The sequence below is a fragment of the Suricata suricatta genome, chromosome 2, assembly GCF_006229205.1.
Source record: "Suricata suricatta isolate VVHF042 chromosome 2, meerkat_22Aug2017_6uvM2_HiC, whole genome shotgun sequence".
Taxonomy (NCBI): Eukaryota; Metazoa; Chordata; class Mammalia; order Carnivora; family Herpestidae; genus Suricata; species Suricata suricatta.
This window is the reverse complement of record NC_043701.1, coordinates 14880527-14903048: the sequence shown is the minus strand read 5'-3', so window position 1 is coordinate 14903048 and position 22522 is coordinate 14880527. Positions and strand designations below refer to the sequence as shown.

The following is a 22522-nucleotide window of genomic DNA, read 5'->3' as shown; positions in this document are numbered from 1 at the left end:
GGGCGGTGAGGGGGCTGCACAGAGAGAGAAGGAGAGACAGGATCCGAAGTAAGCGCTCCTGGAACACTATCTTAAATCATACACAAAACCCAACTCAACTCAATCTAACCCAAAACTCATCACGTCACTTCCCTGCTTAAAACCCTTCAATTACCTCCCACTGCTCCTCAGAAAAACATCCCCGCTTCTCAGTCTGCCTGCAAGCCGCTTTCTCTCCCTGCACAGCTCTCCCTGTAGCACCGCTATTTTCTGTTCCTGGAACACCCCAGGCTCTGCCGCCTCTCCAGGCCCTGGCGCCACCAGGCTTCCTGCTTGAAACGCGGTTTCTCTTTGTAAGCTGTCAACTTCTCATGTTTCAGGTTTCAACTCCACTGTCACCTTCCCAGAGAGGTTTTGCCTGTCGCCCCTTTGATGATCATATTACCTCCACAGCACTTATGTCATCTGAAATCACTGTAATTATTTCATGTTTGTAAATTCCCAACTTGAAAGAAAGCAAGAATCTGGGGTTGTGCTGCTAAATGTTTAAACAGCAGGCTTTCCCCCCAAAAAGTCCCACTGCTACCATTTGCTAATTTCCATACTACACCACCACCAGGGGTATAAATACTACCACCAAGGGTAATTTCAAGGAACAATGTGACCACAACCAGCTTGCAAAATTTCCTGAAAATGTAACAGTTCGCTTTCACAAGCCAGTGCACCACTGGAAACTTGTCTGACTTATTTACTGCTACAAATAAACAAAACTAGAACAATGCCAGGCACAGAGCGAGTGTGTAATAAATGTTGACTGGGTGTTGAACTGGGATAAAATAATCCTCAGTTCTGTGCTGTCAGATATAGATGGTAGCAAGTGGAGTCCTTTTTTGCTAACTGCCAGGCTGTTTCTAGAAGTTGTGGACAATTATATTGAAGTCAACTTGTTGAATGGATCGTTACTTGGATGGATCACTGAAGAGGTTCCTAAATGAAGGGCAACAAGAGGCACGGAGGGAGGGAGGGAGAGGAAGAATTAGGGGGACGGAAGGCTTATCTCCTGGGTGGGCTTCTTCTTGTTGATGCCTCTCAGCCAGGGGGCCACAGACCAATGCCATCAGGGTCCCTCTGGGGACTCGTGACAACCACTGTAGTGGTCCCACAGACAGCAGCTACCTCTGGCTGGAATCCAGAGGTCCTCTTGTTATCAAGCAACTCTTGTCATTCTGATAACGCTGAAGCTGGAGGACCATGTCCAGGGGAAGGCTGACAGATTATTAGCTCAGGAGAGTGAAACCACGGCCTTGAAGCGGCTACCCTCCCCCCCCCCACACCCAGGCAAATATCCTGGGAGCAGATTCTGACTTCCCATCCAGATCTGTTAGGAAAGCAAAACATCCCAATTGCATCATGAATGAAATCCTGGACTTCAAAGTGTTTTGGTTATTGAGAAAGACTTGTTTGAATATTTGGCATTCTCTCCTCATTGGTGAGCATCGTTACTATTAAGGAACATTAATTATCGACTGTGGCATAGTGCTTTCCATGTGTTCCTCTCATTTAATGCTCAGAACAAACCTATGTGGCAGGTGCTCTGATTGATCTTTATTTTACAAATGAGGGCGGTGGGCACAGAGATGAATGACTCCCTGGCTGCAGGACACTGAGCAGACCAGAGCCTAATGGCCCCAGAAGACTTGGTCCCAGGAGGCAACTTTCCTGGTCCACAAAACCACCAACAGCTGTGTGGCCTCTAGGATAAGTACCCACAAATACCAAGAAAACCTCTTTCAAGTGGTTGAAAAACAGACTCAATTTTGGGGCACCTGGTGGCTCAATCAGTTAAACACCTGACTTTGTTTCAGGTCAAAATATTCCAGTTCACGAGTTTGAGCCCCACATCAGGCTCTGTGCTGATGGCTCAGAGCCTGGTGCCTGCTTCATATTCTGTATCTCCCTCTCTCTCTCTTTGCTCTTTCCCTGCTCACATTCTGTCTCTGTCTCTCTCAAAAATAAACAAAAAATTTTTAAAAAGAACAAAAAACACTCAATTTCTAATGAAAGCTTGGGAAATAAACTATACCTTGGCCTCATCATCCAGAAACAGATTTAATAATTTACTTCTGTGTTTCACCACTATGTTCTTTTCTGGAAATTGTGAAATCCTCAGCATAACAGAAGTTCAGAAATCACTAGACAAAAGCTGCACTCATTTTCCTTAAGATGAGTGGGAAAAGCACTCCCAAAATAGCTAAACACACACAATTTTATAGAAAATACACGAGACAGTCTGCTCAGCCCCAAACAACTACCTTTCTTAGAAAACTTCATTTAAAAAAAAAAAGGGAGAGAGAAGAAACTTGCATTTTCCCAGCTGTATTCATAGAGAACCTTGACTCCTGGCCACAACTGATTTAGCTCAAGTGTGAACATCTGACCACACGCAGCTAGCGAGAGCCCCTTTCTAGGGATGCAGAGAGAGGGTCTCAGGGTCTTCTGGGGCCTGGGTCTAAGGCTCTAGGTGTGAGATTCATGAGATGGCCATGTACACGGGCAAGCAGAGCTCCGGCCTTCAGGGAGAGTGGGGCGAATCCTGAACGCTGAGAAAGGCACAGAATGACCACAGGCCCAATGAACATGAGGAGGAGAGGGCCTGAGTCCCTCTTACTTCCACTGCATGGATCAGACCCTCCCAGAGCCTAGCCTCACTCCTGTCTCTTTGCTGCAGTCAGCTCATGTGGATTTACATTTCTGTGGCCAAAAGAGAAGAACCAGTGGCTGCTTGGTCCTCTGGGAAACATTACCATGTGTGTCACCGTATCTGCCTAGATCCTTCCTCAAACAAGGGTCCATCCACGATTCCAGGATTTAATCTCAGCCTGCACCTGTTGCCCGGGCGCTAGACTTAGGCTGCCCACAAATGCCTCCCTGCTTCTCTGTACTCTGTTTTTTCAACTGTACTCCAGAATAGGGTCAGGACTCGAACGCACTGTCATTCAACTGCTCAAGCTCCTCGTGTCCTCCACTTCCCTTCTATCCTCCCACAACAATGCCCAACAAAAGTCAAACCCTGCATGAAGTGGAATCCAGTTTATTGACCAACTATAAGCCTAGAGGCTTTTATTTGCCTCCATCCCTACCCCATAGTCACCAAACAATGGGAAAAAAGCAACTCAGAAAAATCATTAAGTAAACAGAAATCGTTGATTAAGCCCTTAACTTGAAAAAAGCTGGAATGTATCTTTCCTCATCTACTTTTCCCGTCTACATCCTGCCCCCCCCGACTCACAACTCCTGGACTGTACCTGGGATATAAATGGCGCCACCATCGCACCAATGCGACACAGGGAGCCACTGGTCCCCATCCCCAAAGCACGCATCGTCGTGGGGTAGACCTGGAGAGGGGAGCATACGGAGCATCAGTTAGCTTGGGCTCTTCGCTTCCCGAGTCCCCTGCCCCTCCTCCCCTGGCCAGCTTTGGAATATATCAAATACAAGACCTTTTTTTTTTTTTTTTTTTTGAGAGAGAGAGAGTGTGTTTGTGCATGAGCAAAGGAAGGGCAGAGAGGGAGAAAGAGGAAGAGAGAATCTTGAGGCTCCACACCCAGCGTGAAACCCTATCTTGGGGCTTGATCTCACAATGGTGAGATCATGACCTGAGCCAAAGTTAAAGAGTTGGACACTTAACTGACTGAGTCCCCCAGGAACCCCTCAATTACCAGATATTCTCTATCTATAGGATACGAGATACAGGACACGTGTGTTCTCAAGCACACAACTTTGAATTTTTAAACATTAGAGAAACAATAAACACTTAGCAATTATCTTTTAAATGACCAAATTCCAAAATAGGTATAATTGAATATTCCAAGTATAATTTCAAAAAGGTAAGTTTTGGAATCAAATAGAAGATTTCCATTTTAAAGCTATAAATGTATAACGTAGTTCTACTAATGGGGCACCGGTTAAATGTTCAACTTCAGCTCCGGTCATGATCTCATGGTCCATGAGTTCGAGCCCCATGTTGGCCTCTGTGCTGACAGCTCAGAGCCTGGAGCCTACTTTGGATTCTGTGTCTCCCTCTCTCTCTGCCCCTTTCTTGCTTGCACTCTCTCTCTCTCAAAAATAATACAGTTATACTGAAAAGACTTGACCGGTGTGCTAGGTACATGCTATACCATTCATCACATTCTCGATACAGTATTTTATGGCATAGAGGCCCCTGGCTGGCTCAATGGGTAGAGCACACAACTCTTTATCTCAGGGATCAGAGTTCAAGCCCCATGTTGGGCATGGAGTCTACCGAAAAGAAAAAAAGAATCTTATGGCATAATCTATTTTTTTGATGCAACTTTCTTACATTTATAATAAAATTTCATTAATCTGGACTTCATTAATTCCAAATTCTTATAGGAACTGGCAAAAGTCAGCGAATAGTATTTAAGGAGAATACTTAGTTTAAGAATGGCCTTTCAAAACTCGAGAATTTTCGCTCAAAGTTATACAATACCAATACTTTTTATTCCATTCACTAAAGCAAAGCACACAGCCCTTTTTGTCAGTCACATTTTGTTAAGCAGCATCTGTCAAACACAAAATCAAGAAGCTTTCTGGTCTCAGCCAAAACCACTATATGTGTAAGAGAAGGTCTAGGAGTTGAGTCTCTTTTATTGGGAAGCTTTTTTCTTTTTCTGGAAAATGAGACCACTGGCTATAACTGAAAATAATGGATTCAGATACATAGTGAAAATATCCAAGCAAATAAGGTCTTTTTTTTCCATGTTTTGATAATTCTGAATGGAATAATAGAAGACAATCATTTTCAGATATATACCTTTGATTTTTCTAGGCAATAAAGTATCACAAAATTACTTAGAAATGACCTTTCAAATGAATTCGTTCCAAAATATGTTAATTTCAAATATAACTTCAGAAGCACACCGTATTACTCATGTCATATATGTCAATTTTCTATTTTGTCTGTACGGGAGAAAGGAGTATTCTTCACTGTGGCATTAGTGGTTTTGACATGCCGTATCTATAATCTACACAGACAGACTTTGGCATTTGCTGAGATGAAAATGAGGCCAGCTTCCCCTGCCTGTACTGCTCTCCTCAGGCAAGGGTACCACTGTCCCAGCGGCAGGCTCCTCCCCCCCGAAGACTAGCACAAACCCCTGTCCGCACCGCATCTCCCAACCAGAGTTCTGTAAGGCTTCATTCTAGTGGAAGTAGCATCAGGTCTCATTAACAAGCAGCCCAGAGCCCAGCTAGTTAAAACTCAGCACGTTCTGCCAGTGGTCCAAACACTGCCCACAGCAGGTAAGCAGAACCGCTCCAGATACAGGCCTGACGGATGGAGCATCCAGAACACGACGGCAGAGTGCACGCAGCACACACCAGTTTCATTTACAGAAGCACCAGGCCCTGGACGCCATATGACCTCTTCTTCATAAAGCCATACTCTCAAGAACAGGAAAGATAACAGGCTTTTCTAACTCACAGAAGAAGGCAGAGACTTAGACAAAATGCCAAGATGGAGCTATTCGTCCCAAATGAAACAATACGGTTATGCTAGATATCTAAGTGAAAGAGATACAAGTAACATGCCTGATGGAGAATTTAGCGATGATTCTAAGGATAGTCACTGGGCTTGAGAAAAGAATGGAAGACTTCCGGGAGGCCACTACCACAGAGATAAAAGAATTAAAGAAGAATTTGTCAGAGATGAAAAATGCCATAATTGATACTCAGAACAGACTGGATACAAGAACTCAAGGATGGAAAAAGCAAAAGAAGCAGTAAGTGATACAGAAGAAAAAATGGAAAATAAGTTGAACAAAAGGAAGAGAAAGAAGAATTATGGAACACAAGAATAGACTTAGGAAACTCAGCGACTCCATCAAACATAACAACATTCCTATTATAGGCATCCCAGAAACAGAGAAACAGAGGCTGAAAATTTATTTGAGGAAATAGCTGAAAACTTCCCTCATCTGAGGAAGGAAACAGACATCAAGACCCAGGAGGCACAGAGAACTCCTGTCAAAATCAACCAAAGCACCACAGCAACTTCTTACTCAACATGTCTGTGGAGGCAAGGGAAACAAAAACAAGAAAGAACTACTGGGACCTCATCAAAATAGAAAGCTTCTGCACAGCAAAGGACACAATCAGCAAAACTAAAAGGCAATCGACAGAATGAAAGAAGATATTTGCAAACAACATATCACATAAAGAGTTAGTATCCAACTATAAAGAACTTATCAAACTCAGCACCCAAAAAACAAATAATCCAATGAAGAAATGGGAAAATGACATGAATAGATACTTCTCCAAAGAAGACATCAGGATGGCCAACCAACACATGAAAAAATGCCCACCATCACTCATCATCAGGGAAATACAAATCAAAACCACAATGAGATAGCATCCCACATCTGCCAGAATGGCTAACATTAACAACTCAGGCAACAACAGATGTTGGTGAGGATGTGGAGAAAGAGGCTCTCCTTTGCTCTGCCGGTGGGAATGCCAACTGGTGCAGCCACTCTGGTATGGTGGTTCCTCAAACAATTAAAACTAGAACCACCTTACAGCCCAGCAATTGCACTACTAGGTATTTATCTAAAGAATACAGGTGTGCTGTCTCAAAGCACATGCACCCCAATGCTTATAGCAGTGCTATCAACAATAAGCCAAAGTATGGAAAGAGCCTAGATGTGCATCAACGGATGAAAGGATAAAGAAGATGGGGTATATATATCCACTGGAGTATTACTTGGCAATCAAAAAGAATGAAATCTTGCCATTTGCAAGTACATGGATGGAACTAGAGGGTATCATGCTAAGCAAAATTAGTCAGAAAAAGACAAATATCATATGAATTCATTCATATAAGGACCTGAAGATACAAAACAGATGAACATAAGGGAAGGGAAGTAAAAATTATATAAAAACAGAGCGAGGGACAAAACATGAGACTTAAATATGGAGAACAGAGGGCTGCTGGAGGGGTTGTGGGGGGGATGGGCTGAATGGGTAGGGGAATTAAAGAATCTACTCCTGAAATCAATGTTGCACTATATGCTAACTTAGATGTAAATATTAAAAAAATAAGTATATTTAAAAATAATAAATAATAAAATGTGAAGAGAAAACCAAATAACAGGAACTAACAGTGGTACAAACACAGGTGACTCATCTGTCAACCTTTGCTTATTGACGTCAGACTGGCTACAAATGGTGTCTTACAAGTTAAGGGCAAGGTGACCTCCAGGGTCATGTGCTTATGCTTCTTTAGAGCACCTGCCTTCCCCCAGGTACATCTCTAAAGGTCGCAAACGCATGTCAATGGAGCTTTTAGCAAGCCAGAGTCCAAATTTTGGAATTGCTGCCCTAAAGGGATTTAGATTATCTGAATTCATTCTATGAGAAAAGGGAAACTTTAACAATTCCAAAATGTCAAAATGAAAATTTATAATTCCCCTCTATCTGATCACCTGTATAAACTGTTTAAATAATGCTTCCTACTCTGTTTCTATCACTATTAGTTTTCCCTCTTTTTATCCTTATGCCACTTACAACCCGACAAATAGATTTGCCTATTGTCTGTCCTCCACCCCACTAAGATGTAAGCTTTTTGACAATAGGGATATTTTATGTTCACTGCTGTACCCCCCAACATATAGGTCACTGCCCAGCTAAGAGAAGGTATCAATAAACGAATGAATCTAATCAAACATCTACTAAGGTGATTCACTAAACGTTTCTTAGGTGCATTAGTAAGTAAAGGAATAAGTAAAGCTAAAAAGAAAGCAACACATTAATTTACCATCTATAAGAGGACTTCAGCAAATGTTAACCAACAATATCATCATTTTTATTATTACATGTCCATGATTTTAGATGACATATGACCTCAGAGACAATATCCTGGAGCTTCCTCTTGGCTGTGGGATAAAATCCTGACTTTGACTCTCTCCCATCAAGACTATATACACATTCATTCTTTGTTTAGACAGGAAAGGAAAAAATGTGTTGAAAAGGAAAGCGAAGGCAGTCATAGGAAGATAGAAACTTTATTAACAGAAGGATTCCTGATCATCAAACACAATTTGTTTCAGAGAACATTTTGAGATTTTAATTTCTTTCAATAAAACACATTATGTCTCTGATGTGAAAAAAATCAACAAAAGCAGACCAACACCAAGACATACTGTAGTTAAATTTGCAAAATAGAGTGATAAAGAGAAAATCCTAAAAGCAGCAAGACAAAAGAGGTTCCTAACTTACACTGGAAGACCCATAAAGCTAGCTGCAGATCTCTAAATAGAAATGTGGCAAGCCAGAAGGGAGCGGATTGATATATTCAAATTGCTGAATGGAAAATTTGTAGCCAAAAGCACTCTATCCAGCAAGGCTGTCATTCAGAATAGAAAGAGAGAGTTTCCCAGACAAACAAAAACTAAAGGAGTTTGCGACCACTAAATCAGCCCTGAAAAAAATATTAAAGGGAACTATTTGAATGGAAAGGAGACAAGTTAGGAACAGAAAAAGCTCCAGAAACAACCACAATGCAAGTAATAAAATGGCACTAAGTACATACCAACAATTCCGCTGAATGTAAGTGAACTAAAGACTCTAATCAAAAGACACAAGGTGTCAGTGGTGCCTGGGTGGCTCAGTTGGTTAAGCATCTGACCCTTGGTTTTGAATCAGGTCATGATCTCATGGTTTCTTGAGTTCAAGCCCCATGCCAGACTCTGTGCTAGCAGCACAGAGCCTGCTTGGGATTCTGTGTCTCCTCTCTCTCTGACCCTTCCCCACTCATGCTGTCCTTAGTCTCTCTTAAAAATAAATAAAATAAACTTTTAAAAAAGACACAGGTGTCAGAATGGATTAAAAAAACAAGACCCATCTACGTGCCACCTATCAGAGACTCATTTAAGTTCTCAAGACACCTACAGACTCAAAGTGAGCGGTAAATATTTATCATGCAAATGGGTGTCAAAAGAAAGCTAGAGTAGCAATACTTATTTCAGACTAACTAGATTTTAAACCAAAGACTATAATAAGAGATGAAGGGCACTATGTAATAAAAAATGGGACAATCCAACAAGAAGATCTAACAGTTGTAAATATTTATGCCCACAAAAGTGGGAGCACCAAAATATATAAAACAATAACAAAAGCCAAGGAGCATATTGATAAAAACACAATAATATTAGTGGACTTTAATACCACACATACATCAATGGACAGATCATCTAAGCAGAAAATCAACAAGGAAATAATAGCTCTGAATGACACACTGGACCAGATTCAAAATATTTCATCCTAAAGTAGTCCAATACACATTCTTTTCCAAGTGCACCTGGATCATTCTCCTGAAGGAATCACATATTGGTCACAAATCAGGCAGGTCTCAAAAAGTACAAAAAGACTGAAATCATAATATGCAAATTTTATGATCAAAACACTATGAAACTGGAAGAAGAAATTTGGAAAGACCACAAATACATGGAAGTTAGACAACAGGCTACTAAAGAATGAATGGGTCTACCAAGAAACCAAAGAAAAAATAAAAATACATGAAACCACATGAAAATGAAAACACAATGGTCCGAAATCTTTGGGATACAGTAAAGTGGTCCCTGGAGGGAAGTATATAGCAATACAGGGCTATATCAAAAAGCAAGAAAAATCTCAAACAACCTAATTTTACACCTAAAGGAGCTAGAAAAAGAACAAAAAAATGAAGCCAAAAACCAGCAAAAGAAGGGGAGTAATCAGATTGTAGCAGAAATAAATGATAAAGAAACAACAACAACAACAAAAAAGGCAATAGAACAAATCAATGAAACCAGGAGCTGTTTCTTTGAAAAAATTAATAATAAAATTGATATACTCTTAGCCAGACTTATCAAAAAGAAAAGGACACAAATAAATAAAATCACAAATGAGAGAGGAGAAATAACCAAGAATACCACAATACAAACTATAAACAATTTTTAGACAGTATTATGATAAAGTATATGCCAACAAATTGGACAACCAGGAAGAAATGCATAAATTCCTAGAAACATATGAACTACCAAAACTGATATAGGAAGAAATAGAAAACTTGAACAGACCAATAATCAGCAAAGAAATTGAATCAAATAATAAAATATCTTCCAACAAACAAAAGTCCAGGGCCAGATGGCTTCACAGAGGGATTCTACAAAACATTTAAAGAGTTAATACCTCTTCTCAAACTATCCCCCACTCAAAAAAATCGAAGGAAACTTCCAAATCCATTCTATGATGCCAGCATTACTCTGACTCCAAAACCAAATAAAGACTCCACAAAACAACGAAACAAAACAAACAAAACTCTGTAGGCCAATATCTCTAATGAACATGGATGCAAAACTTAATAAAATACTAACAAACTGAATCCAATAGTACATTAACAGAATCATTTACCATGATCAATTGGGATTTATTACTGGGTTTCCAGGGTGTTTCAATATTGGTAAAACAATCAATGTGAAACATCATATTAATAAAAGAAAGGATAAGAACCACATGCCCCTTTCAGTAGATGCAAAAAAAAAAAAAAAAAGAAAGAAAAGAAAAGGAAAAAAAGCACACTTGTCAAAGTAGAGCATCCATTCGTGATAAAAACCCTCAACAAAGTAGGGGTTAGAAGGAACACACCTCAACAACATAGAGCCCATATATGAAAAACACACAGCTAGTGTCATCCTCAGGGGGGAGAACACAGAGCTCTTCCCCCATGGTGAGAATCACGAAGGGATCCTCATCACCGTTGTTCCACATAGTACTGGAAGCCCTAGCCCAGCAATCAGACAACATAAAGAAATAAAAAGCATCTAAATCGGCAAGGAAAAAGTGAAACTTTTACTATTTGCAGATGGCACGATCCTATATGTAGGAAACCTGAAATTTTTTCCACCAAAAAATTACTAAAACTAATTCATGTGAATTTGGTAGTCACAGAATATAGTATCAAAATACAGAAATCTGTTGCATTTCTATACACCAATAATGAAGCAGCAAAAGAGAAATCAAAGAATCAATCCATTTACAATTACATCAAAACCCATTGGATACTAGGAATAAACTCAACCAAAGAGATTAAAGATCTATACTCTGAAAACTCTAAAATACTAGTGAAAGAAATTGAAGATGACAAAAAGAAATGGAAAAACATTGGAAGAACAAATTCTGTTAAAATGTCTATACTACCCAAAGCAATATACACATTTAATGCAATCCCTATAAAATAGCAATACTGTTTTCACAGAGCTAGAACAAGCAATCCTAAAATTTGTGTGCAGCCACAAAAGGCCCCAAATAGCCAAAACAATTTTGAAAAAGCAAAGCAAAGCTGGAGGCATCACAATTCTGGCCTTTAAGTTATATTACAAAGCTGAAGTGACCAAGACAGTACGGTACTAGCACAAAAACAGACACGTAGATCAATGGGACAGAAAGCAAACCCAATAAAGAACGCACAACTACATGGTCAATTAATCTTCACAAAGCAGAAAAGAATATCCAATGGAAAAACAACTCTCTCTTCAACAAATGGTGTTGAGAAAAATGGACAATAAAATGCAAAAGAATGAAACTGGACCACTTTCTTACACCCTACACAAAAATAAATTCAAAATGGATTCAAGACCTAAATGTGAAGCAGGAAACCATTAAAATCCTAGAGAACTTAGACAGTAACCTCTTTTTTTTTTTTAATATTTATTTATTTTGAGACAGAGGAAGAGTGAGCTGAGAAGGGTATGGGAGAGGGGGTGGAGAGGGAGAGAGAGAGAGAGGGAGAATGAGAATGAGAATCCCAAGCAGGCTCCACGCTGCCAGCACAGAGCCCGATGTGGGGCTCAGACCCATAACTGTGAGAGCAGGAGCTGAGCCCAAATCAAGTCAGATGCTTAACCAGCTGAACTACTCAGCCGCCAGGCAGCACCCTCTTTGTCATCAGCTGCAGCAATTTCTTATTAGATAGATCTCCTGAATCAAGGGAAACAAAAGCAAAAATAAACTATTGGTACCTCATCAAAGTAAAAACCTTCTGCACAATGAAGGAAACAATCAACACAACTAAAAGACAACCTACTGAATGAGAGATGATTTTGTAAATGACATATCTGATAAAGGGTTAGTATCCAAAATCTGTAAAGAAATGATCAACCCCAACACCCAAAAAACAAATAATCTAGTTAAAAACTGGGCAGAAGACATGAATAGACATTTTTTTCCAAAGAAGATACCCAGATGACCAACAGACAGATGAAAATAGGTTCAACATCACTCATTATTAGGGAAATACACATCAAAACTACAATGAGATATCCTCAAACCTGTGAGAATGACCAAAATTAACAATATAGGAAAACCAGGTATTGGCAAAGACATGGAGGAAAGGGAAACCTCTTACACTGTTGGTGGGAATGCAAACTAACGTAGTTACTGTGGGAAACAACATGGAATTTCCTTAAAAAGTAAAAAAATAAAATTTCTCTATGATCCAGCAATTGCATTACTAAGTACTCACACAGAGAACACAGAAATGTTGGTTTAAAGGGGCATGTGCACCCCAGGGTTTACAGCAGTGCTACCAACAGTAGCCAAGTTATGGAAAGAACCCAAACATCCAAACTAGACTGATGAATGGATAAAGAAGATGTGGTGTGTGTGTATATATACATACACACACACGGGGATATTACTCAGCCATAAAAAAGAATGAAATCTTGTCATTTGCAATGACACTGATGGAGCTACAGAGTATTATGCTCAAGCTAAATAAGTCAGTCAGAAAAAACAAACACCATATGATTTCACTCATGTGGAATTTAACGAAACAAATGAGCAGAGAGAGAGAGAGAGAGAGAGAGGCAAACCAAGAAATAGACGCTTAACTACAGAGAACAAACTGATGGTTACAGATGGGAGTGGGGGGGAGGGGTGAAATAGGTGATGGGGATTGAGGAGTGCACGTGTGGGGATGAGCAGGGGGTCACGTATGGAAGTGATGATCACTGTATTGTACTCCTGAAACTGTTTTTACACTGTATGTTCACTAACTGGAACTTAAATGAAAACTTGGAAAGACAGAAAAGAAAATGAGCACAGCTTTACCAGCCCTTGTAGCACCGTTTTCTCTAGCACAATAAAGGACAGAAACAGTTAAAATATTGTTAAATTTCCTGTTGACATTGTATATTTCTAGGAATACTAGCTCTTCAGTATGCGTGTTTATGAGGAAATTCTCAAGCTTCTTTAGGTAGTATCTCATACAGTAGCTGTATTAATTCAATACATTCATAAAGAATATCATATTCAAATTTAAGCTATTTCTACTTTATTCAAACTTAAGCTACATGTTGCAAGTAACGGATGGATGAAAAACAGCGGAGTGCTAGGACAATGAGTTGTTATTTTACATGCACACTGTGTCACCAGAAAGGCAGGTCTTCAATTTCTTTTTAGAGACTGACTTGCACTAGACATCGCGGACCGGAGGAAACTGTCAAAGAAACCTCCTGGTATCATTTTCATGGGGTATTTTTAGAAAATCACTCAAAGTCAACAGAGGCTAGGATGCGTTGTCTGCGGACAGACACCCTGAGTGGCTCACCTTGCGTGCCTCAGTGGGCCCACGCCCCTCCCCTCAACTGACCTCGGCAGTGTAAATATAGATGGTGTTGAAGTTGGCTGCCACCAAGGCCCGCAGCACGAACAGGAAGCCCGTGAGGCCAGCGCTAGGGGACAAGACCGGAGAGGTTAGGAAAGGCAGGACGGAGGCCTCTCCGCGGCCCAGAGGGCGCTCGCGTTACATGACCGAGCACCTCGGATGTTAACACGCCTGCCGACCACCAGGTCCCGGAGGTGCTGCTTCTCAAGCGGCCGGACGGTGGGGCCCTCAAGCAAGCGCCTGACTCCAACCGTGCACCCAACTCCCTGTCCCCCCGCCCCCAAGTGGGCGATCCCGGCCCGCCTCCCACCCCCAGATGAGCGCGCCTTCAGCCGCCACCCTCCAAACCCGGCGCAGCTCACAGAGTGATATGTATTGTAATTGAAGACATTTCGGGACTGCAAATTAATAGTGAAATGAATTCTTATGCCACAGGAGTATCACCTGCTTCCCTGAACTGCCTTCACAATGGCCCAATTTGGTAAACAATTACAGTCCTGAGGTTCCGGGAAGCTTTGCATAAAGATCCTCACTATCTTACAAGGATTGCACCACCACCGGCACCTGTTTCCTGGAAAGCTGCTGTGGGGCCGGGTCTGTGGAAGAGGGACGAGGGGTGGCATGGGCCAGAGAGGCCCTTCCAGTCAGACCAGCAGTCCAGTCACTCTTCTGCTCACGGAAGTGACTTTCCCTGATGCGCACTAACCACTATGGGTCAGGAAACTCCAACGTAAAGCCACTGCACAAAACCAGATCGTTTTGAAGCAGCCCGAGAGAAAATACCTTGACGTGCAAATGTTGAGGAGAAGGAAGAATAAGGCTGTACATCCCATGGTGATAGAAAGGCTCAGCCTTCGTCCCAGGAAATTGATGCCCAGGATATTGAAAGGATTCACTAGAAAGCAAATGACAGTAACAACTTCAGAAACCTTGAAAGCAAGATGTGTTTACCACCATTGGCAAGGATTCCTCATTGTCATTTCAGAAAGAGGCAACTTCATCCAAACCTCATGTGTGTTCCAGCCAAAACTCAGGACTCCCCTTCAATATGTTTTTTCCTCACAGGTCCAAGAATGACGGCACTGGCATGTATATGAGGGCATTTTACGCCCAAGACGCGGATTACAGCATGTAGGTCAATCATCAACCTCAACCCTGCTAGACCTAGATTTTAAATGGTTTGCGCTGTTTTTCGTCAAATTCAAGGTTCTGTTGATTTTTAAGTACCGTTCTTTTGTGTCTACTAAGACCAAACAGTGCTGCAAATTGAAATCTAACAAGCCACTGTAAGACACATCTCAATTTCAGGATGTCAAAACATGGAGGAAAACATGCATCCTAGAATTGATGTGATATTACTATCTTCACAGCTCGACTCCTCAGATTTCTCCCCACACCAATCTGCACTGGAGACACATCAGCTAGACATGGGGACTTGTTCAGCTCTACCAGGCAGGAGCCACATCTATGACAGGGTCTCCCACGCCAAACAGAGAGGGGCCCAATACACACAGGTAGCCATTTACGAGCAATTTCACCGACGGTGCTGATAATCATGGTCTGGTAGTCGGAGGGGGCAAACATGCGGCAGTGGCAGGGGCTTTGGCTCCCCTCGGTGTCCCCCACAGTCACCGCCACTGCGGACTCTGACCGCGAGCCACAGACCAGGTCCCGCTCCAGCAGCTCGGCACTGGCCAGGATGACACCGTAGTAGGCGAAAGAAATTCCCAGCCTGGAATTGAGAGAAGCCAGTCATTAGAATGGCTGCCGCCAGCCTGAAGGAGCGCCGCCAGAAGTAGAGAGAAGGGGAGAGAAGGGGGAGAGCAGTCAGGGCAGGAGGCACTGGGTGGGAAGGGGGTGGAAGACCAGGCTCACCTACCTCATGGAGCCTGGGGGAAGTGTGCAGGGGACCTGGGGTGGGACACGGATTTGCAAGCACAACCTAAGACCAGATCCTGGAGGACCCCACAGCCAGAGAGGGAGTTGGAAGCACAGAACTACTGGCTAAAAACTACACACGTTATTACATCAGTTCTGTAAGCCAGAAGTTGTATGGGTCTGGCTGACGTCTCTGCTCAGACCATCAGGAGACAGAAATCAAAATGTAGGGAGAGCCGCATGCCTTTCCAGTTGTGGAGGCAGAATCCTATCAGATCCCGGGCAGAATTCTCTCCATGGGGATGGAAAACTCCCCTCCATTCCCCTGCTGCTGTTGAGCAGTTGCTCTGAGCTTCTGCAGGCTTCCTTCAAGGCTTGTCTTCACAGTCAGTGACTGTGGACTCAATCCTTCTCATTCTCTGGAATCACCCACCTCCCTCTTGTTTTCTTGTCTGCTCCATCCTTCACTCCAACTGTGAGCATCACACCATTCTTAAAAACTCAAGTGATTGGAGTGTTCCGTTTTGATGTTAGACTCTACGTACTTTGTTTCATTTTTATGCACTCTTAAGAATACGTACGGTGTTCCAGAAGATTTCAGGGTAAATCCTTTTCTTAGAATTACAAAGCAGGCATCTGTGATTTTTAAAGCATCTTACTGGGGGAGGGGGGAGGGCCAAGATGGTGGAGCATCATGGAAGTTCTCTGCTTCTCTTGCCCCTGAAATGCTACCACATCAGCGACAAACCGTTTTGCACACGTAGAAAATTGATGTGAGGATCAACACAACAATCTGCATAACTTGAGCCACAGAACTCAGCAGATACATGGTGTGGAGAGGTGAACTGTGGGAAGAAAGAAGTTGCAGAGAGTAGGGAGCTGTCTTAGTGGAGAGAGGACAGAGATGGGGGGAGAATATAGGAAAAGCAGTCACCCCAAAAAGCAGATGTAGAGAAAGAGAAAGAGTGGAAACACCCAGAAGGGTCTGAACAAGAAAGGGAGAAAGGAGAAAGAGAAGAGTTTCAATACCATTAGAACTCCATAAATAGGGCGGAGCAGCCCTGGAAATTCCACAGCCCAATACCTGATGGTGCTCTTGTGGGAAGCGCAGATCCCCAGGAGCTGGCAGTGAGGCCCAAGGGGTCGTTGGGCCACCATGGGGAGAGGCAGCTCCCCTGCTGGGAGTACATTTGATAAAGGCTGTATGGCCTCCCATAAGAAAAAGTCCTAGTGGGCCCTGGAAAACAGACACATTTGTTGGACACCAGGGTGCCATTTGTCTGCTGTGATTTGCCATAGTCCCTGAACCACTGCCGCTACACCATTATGCAAACCTTTTCTGGGGCAGAAAAGTCTCTGGGCCTCTGGGCCTCCACAGTGGCACATTGTACAAGCGTTCCTGGAGTTAAGCTGCCGCCCGGCCATTGCTCAGCAAGACCCTCCCCTAGAGGGTCAGAGTGGACCCAAACCACAGGGCCCCCAGAAGAGAGGGGTTTGGAAACAGAGCCCCATCTGAGATAAAATTTGGGAAGGATGTGCTACCTGGAAGGCTGACAACTTGGTTGCAGACAGTGGAGAAGCAAGAAGTGGATGGAAGCTGGAGATAAAGGAGGGGTGCCTGATGGCTGGTTGGGTAGATACAAAGTTCTGATCTGATGCTAGAGACTGGGAAGCTGGGTAACACCATTTCACCTCTCCCACACCTGTGCACACACATGCAGGCACACCACACCAATCCACCACAATAAGCTAAGCAGTGCCACCTAGTGGAGAACAGAGTTGTTACACCAAGCCCCATCCAACTGTGCCAAGCAAGTCCTAGAGGATGACCACAAGTCTCTTCACCTGCTTAGTGTACAGGCTATAAAGTGCTTCATAGTTTGACTTCCAGCGGAAACTGTATGTAATTTCATTCGGATTTCATTCTGTTCACTGGTTCATCTACTCAGTTTTTTTCTTTTTCTCTTGTTATTCTTGGTTACAGAAAGGGAAAATTATTTTTAATTTGTTTTTAGAAAATTTAAAACTTTTTAATATTTGATAACTTTTAAAATTTTCACACTATTCATTTCATTATATTTTATTCTATACATTAAAAAATTTAATGTTTTATTTATTTTTGATACAGAGAGAGACAGAGCATGATAGCGGGAGGGGCAGAGGGAGGAGACACAGAACCTGAAGCAGGCTCCAGGCCCTGAGCTAGCTGTCAGCACAGAGCGTGACGTGGGGCTCGAACACACGAATGTGAGATCATGACCTGAGCCAAAGTCAGAGGTTTAATTGACTGAGCCACCCAGGTGCCCCAATTCTATACATTTTTTAAGTTTTAAATTTTTACTTATTTTTTTCTTTTCTTTCCCTTTGTTCTCTATTCTATCACGCTTCTTTCAACTATCAGACCAAAACACACCTAGGATCTAGCTTCCTTTATTTGACTTTTTGTGTTGTTTTTGATTTTTATTTTTTATTTTATTAATTGTTTTTCTTCCTCCAAAATAATAAAAATAAGGAATTCACCCCCAAAAGAAAGAACAGGAAGAAATGACAGCCAGGGACTTAATCAACACAAATATAACCAAAAAGTCTGAACTAGAATTTAGAACTATGATAATAAGAATACTAGCTGGGGTTGGAAAAAAAAAAACCCATAGGACCCCTTTCTGCAGATATAAAAGCAGTAAAATGTAATCAGGATGAAATAAAAAATGCGATAACTGAGATACAGTCTCATATGGCTGCCACGGCGGCAAGGATGAATGAAGCAGAACAGTGAATCAGTGATAAAAAAAAAAAGACAAAATTATAGAGAATAATGAAGCAGAAGAAAGAGGGAAACTAAGGCAAAAGAGCATATAAGAAGATAAGAATTAGAGAACTCATTGACTCATTAAAAAGGAGTAACATCCAGGGGCGCCTGGCTGGCTCAGTTGATTAAGCATCTGACTTCGGCTCAGGTCATGATCTTACAGTTTGTGGGTTCGAGCCCCACATCAGGTTCTGTGCTGACAGCTAGCTCAGAGCCTGGAGCCTGCTTCAGATTATGTATCTGTCTCTCCTCTGCTCATGCTCTGTCTCTGTGTCACTCTCAAAAATAAATAAAGATTTAAAAACTTTTTCAGAAGACTGATTCTTTAAAAAATAAAGGAATAACATCCAAATCATAGGAGTCTCAGAAGATGAATAAAAAGAAAAAGGGTAGAAGGTTAATGTGAGAAAATCATAGTGGAAAACTTTCCTAGCCTGACAGACATCAAAATCTAGGAAACACAGAGAACTGCCATTAGAATCAACAAAAACAGACCATCAACAAGGCATATCATAGTCAAATTCACAAAATATTCAGGCAAAGAAAAATCACGAAGGCAGCAAAAGGAAAAAGACCTTAACCTATAAGGGAAGACAGATCAGATTCACAGAAGATGTATCCACTAAACCTTGCCAGGCCAGAAAGGAGTGGCAGGATATATTCAAGGTGCTGAATCAAAAAATATGCAGTCAAGAATTTTTTATCCAGCAAGGCTATCATTCAAAATAGAGAGATAGTTTCCCAGATAAACAAAAACTAAAGGAGTTAGTGACCACTAAATCAGCCCTACAAGAAATTTTAAGAACTCTCTGAGGGGAGAAAAGATGAAGCAAAACAAAAATGACCAAAAACAAAAAGACTAGAAAGGACCAGAGAACATCACAGAAACTCCAACTCTATAGTCTACACAATGACAATAAATTCAAGTCTTTCAGTACTCACTCTAAATGTCAATGGACTAAACAATTCAATCAAAAGACATAAGGTAATAGAATCAATAGGAAAATAATATCCATCTATATCCTGTTTACAACAGACTCACTTTAGACCAAAAGATGCCTTTAGATTGAAAGTAAAGGGATGGAGAACCATCTATCATGATAATGGTCACCAAAAGAAAGCCAGAGTCGCCATACTTATATCAATCAATCTATATTTTAAAATAAAGACTGTAAAAAGAGATGAAGAATGGCATTATGTCATAATTAAGGGGTCTCTCCATCAAGAAGATCTAACAATTGTAAATATGTCCCCAATGTGAAATGTCCAAATATATAAATCAATTTATCACAAATATAAAGAATTGACAATAATATCCTAATAGTAGGGGGTTTCAACACCCCACTTATAGCAATGGACAGATCATCTAAGCAGAAAATCAACAAGGAAACAATGGCTTTGAACCACACACTGGACCAGATGGACTTAACAGATATATTAAGAATATCTCATCCTAAAGTAGCAGAATATACATTCTTTTCCAGTGCAAGTAAAACATTGTCCAGAAAAGATCACATACTGGGACACAAATCAGCCCTCAACAAGTACAAAAAGACTGAGATCATACTGTACATATTTTCAGACCACAATACTATGAAACTCAAAATAAACCAAAGAAAATATTTGGAAAGACACCAAATACTTGGAGATTAAAGAACATCCTTCTAAAGAATAAATGGGCTAACCAAGAAGTTAAAGAAGAAATTTAAAAAGCACATGGAAGCCAATGAAAATGGTAACACCACAGCCCAAAACCTCTGAGATGCAGCAAAGGCCATCATAAGAGAGAGGCATATGGCAATCCAGGCCTCTTAAAGAAGGAAGAAAGGTCTTGGATAAACAACCCAACCTTATACCTTAAAGAGCTGGAAAAAGAACAGCTTATAAAATCCAAAACCAGCAAAAGACAGGGAATAATAAAGATTGGAAAGGAAGTCAGTGCTATCAAAACCAAAAAAACAGTAGAGCAGATCAATGAAACCAGGAGCTGGTTCTTCGAAAGAATTAACAAAAGTGATAAACCCCTAGTCAGTTGGATCAAAAAGGAAAAAGAAAATGACCCAAATAAATAAAATCAAGAATGAAAGAGGAGAGATCACAACCTATACTGCAGAAATACAAACAATAATCAGACAACATTATGAGCAATTATACTCCAACAAAATGGGCCATCTGGAAGTAATGGACAAACCCCTAGACATATAAACTACCAAAACTGAAACAGGAAGAAATAGAGAATTTGAACAGACCCATAACCAGTATAGAAATCAAATTAGTAATCAAAACTCTCCCAAAACCAAGAGTCCAGGGCCAGGTGGCTTTCCAGGGGAATTCTACCAAACATTTAAAGAGGAATTAACACCTATTCTTTTGAAGCTGTTCTAAAAAATAGGAATGGAAGGAAAATGTCCAGATTCATTCTATGAGGCCAGCATTACCTTGATTCCAAAACCAGACAAAGACCCTACTAAAAAGGAGAACTACAGACCAATTTCCCTAATGACCATAGTTGCATAAATTTTCAAGATACTAGCCAACCAGATCCAACAATGCATTAAAAGAATTATTCACCACGACTAGGTGGGATTTATACCTGGGATGCAGGACTGGCTCAATATCTGCATGTGATAAATCATATCAATAAAAGAAAGGGTAAGAACTACATGATCCTCACAATAGATGCAGAGAAAACATTCGACAGAATACAGCATCCTTTCTTGATAAAAACCCTCAAGAAAGTAGGGATAGAAGGAATATACCTCAAAATCAGAAAAACCATATATTTAAGACCCACCGCTAACATCATCCTCAATGGGGAAAAATGGAGAGCTTTCTCCCTATGGTCAGGAACACGACAGAGATGTCCACTTTAGCCACTGTCATTCAACATAGTATTCGAAGTCCCAGCTTCAGCAATCAGACAACACAAAGGAATAGAAGGCATCTAAATCAGCAAGGAGGCTGTCAAACTTCCACTCTTTGCAGACAACATGATACTTTTTATGGAAAATTCGAAAGATTTCACCACAAAACTGCTAGAACTGACCCATGAATTCAGCAAAGATGCAGGATATAAAATTAATTTGCTTTTCTATACACCAATAATGTAGTAGGAAGTGAAATCAAGGAATCAATCCCATTTATAATTGCACCAAAACCCATAAAATACCTAGGAATAGTCCTAACCAAAGAGGTGAAAAATCTATACACCGAATACTATACAAAGCTTATGAAGGAAATTGAAGAAGACACAAAAAAATGGAAAAAGATTTCATGCTCATGGACTGGAAGAACAAATATTGTTGAAATGTCAATACTACCCAAAGCAATCTACATATTCAATGCAATCCCTATCAAAATAACACCAGAATTCTTCACAGAACTAGGACAAATAATCCAAAATTTGCATGGAACCAGAAAAGACTCCAAATAGCCAAAGCAATCCTGAAGAAGAAAACTGAATCTGCAGGAATCACAATCCCAGACTTCAAGCTGTGTTACAAAGCTGCAATCTTCAAGGCAGTATGGTACTGGCCCAAAAACAGAGACTGAGATCAATGTAGCAGAATAGAGAACCCAGAAATGGGCCACAAATGGAAGGCCAACGAAACTTTGACAAAACAGGAAAGAATGTCCAATGGAATAAAGACAGTCTCTCCAGCAAATGATGTTGGGAAAACTGGACAGTGACATGCAGAAGATTGAACCTGGACCACTTTCTTACACTATACACAAAAACAAACTCAAAACAGATGAAAGACCTAAATGTAAGACAGGAAGCCATCAAAATCCTAGAGGAGAAAGCATGCAAAAACCTCTTTGACTTCGTCCACAGCAACTTCTTACTAAACATGTCTCCAGAGGCAAGGGAAACAAAAGCAAAAATAAACTATAGGGACCTCATCAAGGTAAAAAGCTTCTGTATAGCAAAGGAAACAATCAGCAAAACTAAAAGGCAACCCATGGACAAAGAGAAGATATTTGCAAATGACATATCAGATAAAGGGTTACTATTCAAACTCTATAAAGAACTTATCAAACTCAACACCCAAAAAAACAAATAATCCAATGAAGAAATGGGCAAAAGACATGAATAGACACTTCTGAAAGAAGACATTCAGATGGCAAACAGA

At 41.0% G+C, this 22522-nt stretch overlaps 1 protein-coding gene across 1 annotated transcript in view; it reads right to left on the bottom strand.

The window, feature by feature from the left end:
• SVOPL (SVOP like) overlaps nt 1–22522 on the bottom strand; it is a 79144-nt gene that overhangs the window by 10318 nt on the left and 46304 nt on the right. The window contains exons 11-14 of the mRNA XM_029917932.1: nt 15229–15434; nt 14486–14597; nt 13688–13769; nt 3285–3374 (exon numbers count right to left, since the gene is read on the bottom strand). Of these exons, the coding sequence (XP_029773792.1) occupies nt 3285–3374; nt 13688–13769; nt 14486–14597; nt 15229–15434 (490 nt within the window). The remainder of the gene's footprint in view (nt 1–3284; nt 3375–13687; nt 13770–14485; nt 14598–15228; nt 15435–22522) is intronic.